Genomic DNA, 7,127 nt, shown 5'->3' with positions numbered 1-7,127 from the left:
TTGGAAAGACAAGAACTGATTTAGGATAGTCAACATGGCTTTGTGCGTGGTAGGTCGTGTTTCTCACTAACTTGATTGAGTTTTTTGAAGTACCAAGATTGTTGAAGGCAGAATGGTGAACGTTGTCTATATAGGTTTCAGCAAGATGTTTGACAAAGTTCTGCATGGCAGACTGGTTAGCAAGGTTAAATCACATGGAATCCAGGGACAGCTAACCATTTGGATACAAATTTGCTTGAAGGTAGGAGACAGAGGTTGGTGGTTGAGTGTTGGTTTTTCAAACTGCGGGCCTGTGACCAGTGCTGTGCCATAAGGATTGGTGCTGGAACCACTGCTTTTTGTCATTTATAGAAATGATTTGGATGAGAATATAATAGGGATGGTTAGTAAGTTTGCAGATGACACCAAAACTGGTGGTGTAGTGGACAATGAAGAAGGTTATCTCAGAGTACAACAGGAATTTGATCAGATGAGCCAAGGAGGGGAGATGGAATTTACTTTGGATAAGTGATGTGTTGCATTTTGGCAAGACAAACCAGGGAAGGACTTACATAGTCAATGGCAGATCCTGGGGAGTGTTGTCAAACAGAGACTGAATCATTATTCCTAGGTTTGTAGGTATATAATTTCTTGAAAGTAGCATCACAGGTAGCGAGGGCATTGAATACGGGAGTTGGGACTCATGTTACGGCTATACAAGACATTCATAAGACCACATTTGGATTTCTGCATACAATTCTGGTCAATCTGCTATAGGAAGGATGTGATGAAAATGGAAAGGGTGCAAAAAAATTAACAAGGCATTACCAAGTCTGGAAGGTTTGAGTTATAAAGATAGGCTGGGACTGTTTGGTCGGGAGGCTAAAGGGTGACTTAGTAGAAGTTATATAAGAAGGGCATACATAAGGTATAGTCATGATCTTTTCCCCAGGGTAGGGGAGTCCAAAACTAGAGTGCGTAGATTTAATGTGAGAGGGGACATATGTAAAAGAGACCGAAGGGGCAACATCTTCACTCAGAGGGTGGTGCGTGTCTGGAATGAGCAGCCACTGAAAGTGGTGGAGGCTGGTACAATTATGACATTTAAAAGGCATATGGATGTGTATATGAATAGGAAGGGTTTAGAAGGATATGGGCCAAATGCTGGCAAACGGGACTAGATTAATTTAGGATATCTGATCAGCATGGACAAGTTGAACCAAAGTGTCCCCTTCCATGCTATACATCTCTGTGACTTTATGACAGTTACAGTATGGAGTCCAGTATATAGATTCAGTTGTTGATCATGCCATTGGACCCATGCTCTCTGTTAAACTCCTGTGAAAGTAAAAACCTGAGAGAGCCAATAGCTATTTCTTCAGAATAGCTAGGGCTTCAGAATGAATTAAACCAAGTCAATGTGCGATCTGTAATACCTATTTATTTCACACCACCTCCTGCCAGATACATAAGAGATTAATTAAAACGCAACTACTTCCTACATCAGGATTGAAAAGTCTTCTGCTTTCCATTTGGCAAAAATATTCATTACATCCATCTCCAAACATCTCCTGTACTGTGGCTTTGTTCGGTTCCCCAGCAACTGATGAAACAAGGACTTGTCAATGGAGATCCCAGGCCCTGCAACTCCTTCAGATATTGAGATGCTCGACAACAGATCCATTTCAGCTTCCTTCACCTATTCAGAAACTCAAACACAGTCACAACTCGGAGAGTGTGCAATATGAGCTACTCAATGAGGATAAATACTGCTCAGTTTATTCCAGAAGCTTCTATTCTCTAATTTGGGCAACTGGTCAGTCAAGACCAAGACAGAGCCAAAGACAGTACAATTTGGGTGAGCTTGCCCCATGATTAGTAAACTCAGTTTCTTATTATAGCATGTCTGTCTAACCCTTCAATCAGAGGAGAAAACAGGCTGTGGCAGGGGAAAAAATACATTAAACAGAGAAAGCAGCAGCAGGCAGCAACAGAGCAAGGATTTAGGGCTGCACAGTGCTGGTGGTCTTGTGAAAAGTTTGTCAGGAGCTCATAAGGACTGCATAGTTGGCAGGATAGAGTCCTAGTTGTCCATTATCCAGTTGACCCTTACACCAGCCCTGTTCATCCTCTTCACCAATCTTCATGAACTCTTCACCTGTTGGGAAAGTTGACAAGAATAGAGATTGAAACCAACCTTTGCTGATGAGAAAACAAACTAGGATGTGATTACTCAGCCCTTTGAGCTCATTCCCCCATTCAATAAGATCGTGGCATATATTATTCACATATACCTGCAGGCCTGTTTAGTCCACATTGTTCCTATCCCTGATAACCTTTCATTCCTTTACTTAACAAGATGTCTTACAAAAACGTCCTTGGCAAGTAAGTTTAAGGAGAATATATTAGGAGCAAAAGGGTAACTAGGGAAAGGTAGGTCCACTCAAGGATAAAGGAGGAAATTGATGCGTGGATCCAGGGGAAATGGGCGAGCTACTTAATGAGTACTTAATGAGTACTACTTAATGAGAAAGACATGAATGATGTTAAGTTTAGACAGGGGTTTGTTGATAATACGGGCCATATCAATATTAAGAGGTGGTGATGCTGGCTGTATTGGAAAATATTAAGGTAGCTGAGTCCCCACGCTCTGCAGGGATCTATCTCAGAATATCAAGGATGGCAAAGGAGGGGATTGCTGAGGCCTTGTAAGTATCCTGTTCAGCCACAAGTGAAGTTAGAGAAGATGGGAAATGTTAATAGCTAATGTTTCCCCTTTGTTCAAGAAGGGCAAAAAGGGTAATCCAATATCTGGGAAATTATAGGCTGGCGAGAGTTACTTCAGCCAGAGGGTAATTATTGGTGAAGACACTTAGAGACAGGATTCACTTGCATTTGGAAAGGAATGGAATTATTGGGAATAGTCAGTATGACTTTGTGCAGGAGAATTATTGCCTCACAAATTGGATTGAATCTTTTAAGGAAGAGATAAAGATGATTGACGAGGGTAGGGCTCTATGTTGTCTACATGGACTTTACTAAAGCATTTGACAACACCTCTCACAGTAGGCAGGTCCAGAAGACGGAATCCACGGTTTGTTGGCAAGTTGGATACAAAATTGGGTGGGACCTAAACAGTACGAGACTAAAAAAGATGTTGAGACTAGTGCAGCAGTTAAGGAGATTGAGTTAAATAGGCCAGGAGGACAAGGGCTTGGCAGGAAACGAGGGAATACTGATGAATTAAACTACATTTATTTCCATGCAAAAGACTTTGCAGACAAGGCAGATGAATCAGAGAGGGATGGTAACATGTGATTGAGATATCATAGCTATTACAGAATCATGGCTGACGGAGGACAGGACAGGCAGCTCAGTGTTCCGGGGTATAGATGCTATAGGAAGATAGAAGGGTGGCAAGGGACTAGGGTTTGCGGTGTCTTAGATTAGGGAAAACATTATGGAAGTACCGAGAGAAGTTATTCCTGAGACTGTACAGTGACAACTGAGAAATAAGGGGTTAATCACTTTGATGGGACTGTACCATAGCACCCTCTAATAGCGAGCAGGAAATTGAGCAGCAAATATGTTGGGAAATTGTTGACTTGCTCACTGAGCTAGTTTGCTTTCATTCTGACATTTTGTAGGTAACATCATCAGTAAGGCCACCGATGAAGAGATGTTCTGCTCCGCTTGGAATTTACACTGTCTGGTCTGTTAGGGTCAGTAGTGACATTTCCCATTTTGATCTGTTTGGGTATGTATAAGGGGTCCACCTCTATATGTTTGTTGATTGCATTATGGGTTGAGAAGCATGCCTCTAGGAATTCCCATGCTATGTTTGGCTTGGGCTACTATGGTTGTGATGTCCAGTTAAACTGATGGCCTTCGTTGTCTGAATGTACAGATATTAAGGAGAGTTCAGCATGTCGTTTTGCTGCAAGTTGATGTTCGTCTATTCTGATGGTTAGTTTCCTTCCTGTCTGACCTATGTAATGTTTGTGGCAGTCATGCCTTGGTATTTTGTAAACTATGTTGGTTCTGCATGTTGTGGGAATAGGGTCTTTAATCTTTGTGAGCATTTGTCGTAGAGTGGCTGTGGACTTGTGTGCTACCATGATTCCTAGTGGTCTTAGGAGTCTTGTTGTCAGGTCTGATATATACTTAATGTGGGGCAGTGTGGCCAGTGTGTTAGGGCGTATTGTGTTGTCTTCGAGTCGTCTATTTAATAGGCACCTGTGGATGAAGTTACCGGGATATCCATTCAAGATTTTGTCTAGGTGCTCTTCCTCTTTCCTGCATAGTTCTGGCGTGTTGCAGTGAATGGTGGCCCATTTAAATAGTGTCCTAACACAGCATTGTTTCTGGACATCGGGGTCCTGCTGTGGAAGTTGAGGATTTGGTCAGTGTAGGTTGCTTTCCTGTATACTGAGGTCTGGAAATCCCCATTGGTCATACATTCAACTCTGATGTCCAGAAATGGAAGCTGAATGTTGTTTTCTTTTTCTCTCTTGAAGTTAATCCCCAAGAATACATTGTTGATGAGATGGTGGGTCTCTTCTAGTTTGATGCATTAATGTGTCGTCTATGTACCAGATCCACAGTTTAGATTGAACAAGTAGTGTGTTCTAGTTGGTGCCTCTGTGATGAGTCCTGAGGTGGGTGACCCCATGGTTATACCATTGATCTGTTTGTATACTCGACCATTAAAGACTAAGTGGGTGGTGAGGCACAAGTCTTGTAGTTTGAGTTGTCATTGTTGATGGAGCTGCTGGTCTGCGTTCCTGCTTCTTCTAGTAATGTGGCCTGTGTTTCTTTGGCTAGTAAATCAATTGACATGAATAATGGTGTAACATTAAAGGATACCATAATCTCATCGTTGTTGGTGTTGTGTGTATCGCCACCTGTTGGAAACTCCATTAAAAGACAGCGGAATCATGGACGAAACACAGGCCATCTGACAAACTATAATACCCACACTAAGCTGAAGAAACAAATGGGACACCCTGAACACATCAGAGAGAAAAGCACTAGACAAACTCAAGAAAGACAAGAACATTATAATCCTACCAGTGGACAAAGGGCGCATGACTGTCAATATGAACAAGTCGGACTACGTTGAGAAAGCACAGGCACTGCTTGCAGGCACAAACACTTACCAACGGTAGCAAAAAAACAAAGAAAATTACAGCACAGGAACAGGCCCTTCGGCCCTCCAAGCTTGCGCCAATCAAGATCCTCTATCAAAACCTGTCATCTATTTTCTAAGTGTCTGCATTCCTTTGCTCCCTACCCATCCGTGTACCTGTCCAGATACATCTTAAAAGACACTATTGTATCTGCATCTACCACCTCTGCTGGCAACACATTCCAGGCACCCACCACTCTCTCCGTAAAGAACTTTCCACGCATATCTCCCATAAACTTTCCTCCTCTCACCTTGAACTCATAACCCCTAGTAATTGAGTCCCCCACTCTGGGGAAAAAGCCTCTTGCTGTCCACATTGTCTATACCCCTCATGATTTTGTAGACCACAATCAGGTTCCCCCTCAATCTCTGTCTTTCTAATGAAAACAATCATAATCTACTCAACCGCTCTTCATAGCTAGCACCCTCCATCTTGGCGAACCTCCTCTGCACCCTCTCCAAAGCATCCACATCCTTTTGGTAATGTGGTGGCCAGAACTGTACACAGTGCTCTAAATGTGGCCGAATCAAAGTCTTATACAACTGTAACATGACCTGCCAAATCTTGCACTTGATACCCCGTCCGATGAAGGAAAGCATGCCATATGCCTTCACAGCCACTCTATTGACCTGCGCTGCCACCTTCAGGGAACAATGGACCTGAACACCAAGATCTTTCTGTACATCAATTTTCCCCAGGACTTTTCCATTTACTGTATAGTTGGTGACAGACCTAACACTGCAGCTAGGTAACTGAATCACCCAGACACTGAAGAGTCTAAAGGATGCAGGGCTACATGAGAATGAAACCAGAAGGCACAAACATCCCCCGCTTCTATGGACTTCCTAAAATACGTAAACCAGACATCCCCCTCAGACCCATTGTTTCCCTACTGGGCACACCTTCACACAAACTGGCCATGGACTTACAACACAGGTTGAAACATCTATTTGACAGATCACCCCATTCCATCCAATCAACCCAAGAATTCCTCAATACCCTCAAGAACATAAAAATCAGTGACGATGCTGCGAAGGACAGCAGGGATAGGCCAGGTAGTTAAAGACCAGTTAGTCTGATGTCAGTGGTAGGGAAATTATTGGTAAAAATTCTGAGGGGCAGGATTAATCAACATTTGGAAAGGCAGTGATAGTGAGCACGATTGGTTGTAGAGAGATTTTGTCTGATTAATTTATTTGAGGTTTTCGAAAAGGCGACTAAATATACTGATGGGTTTGCGCAGTTGATGTGGTTTACATGGGCTTCAGTAAGATCTTTGACAAAGTCCCCCATGGAAGACTGGTCCGAAAGGTATCAGCCCATTGTATCCAAGGTAAACCTGATCTAAAATTAGCTTCCAAATAGGAGGCAATGTCCAACGTTGGAGGTTTGACTGAGATTAGAAGCCTGTGCTCAGCAGTGTATTGGTGCTGGGACCCTTGCTGTTTGTAACGTGTGTAAATGACTTGGATATGAGTGTGGAAGGTACAATTAGTAAGTCTGTGGATGACATGAAAATGGAAGTGTTGTTGATAGTGAGGAGGATGGTCTCAGGCTACAGTCTGCTACTTATCAGCTGGCAAATGGGTAGTGCAAATGGTAGATGGAATTAAATCCTGATAAATGTGAGGTGATGCACTTTGGGAGGTCTAATAAGTGAAGGACATACAAATTGGATGGTAGGCTCCTAGGCAGTACTATGTACAAGTCCATAAACTCTGAAGGTGGCAGCCCAGGTAGGCAAGGTGTTGCAGAATGCACACGGGATGGTTGCCTTCATTATTCAGGGTGTAGAATATGGGAGTAAGAAAGTCTTTTTGGAACTTAATAAAATATTGGTTAGGCCACTGAGGGAATATCATGTGCAGTTCTGGTCACTATACTATTAGAAGGATGTGACTGCACTGGAGATGGTATAGAGGAGATTCACCAGGATGTTGCCTAAGATGGAAAGCCTCA

The 7,127-nt window shown here is 42.8% G+C and overlaps 1 protein-coding gene across 7 annotated transcripts in view; it reads right to left on the bottom strand.

Moving 5' to 3' along the window:
• Positions 1-1,400: 1,400 nt before the first annotated feature.
• Positions 1,401-7,127, bottom strand: part of pacsin3 (protein kinase C and casein kinase substrate in neurons 3) — an 81,568-nt gene continuing 75,841 nt past the window's right edge. For all 7 annotated transcript variants that reach the window (XM_059651979.1, XM_059651976.1, XM_059651982.1 and 4 more), the window contains one exon: positions 1,401-2,137. In XM_059651979.1, the coding sequence (XP_059507962.1) occupies positions 2,022-2,137 (116 nt within the window). In that variant the 3' untranslated portion in view covers positions 1,401-2,021. The remainder of the gene's footprint in view (positions 2,138-7,127) is intronic.

The sequence above is a fragment of the Stegostoma tigrinum genome, chromosome 17, assembly GCF_030684315.1.
Source record: "Stegostoma tigrinum isolate sSteTig4 chromosome 17, sSteTig4.hap1, whole genome shotgun sequence".
NCBI classification, from domain to species: Eukaryota; Metazoa; Chordata; class Chondrichthyes; order Orectolobiformes; family Stegostomatidae; genus Stegostoma; species Stegostoma tigrinum.
This window is presented reverse-complemented; position numbering and strand designations above follow the sequence as displayed.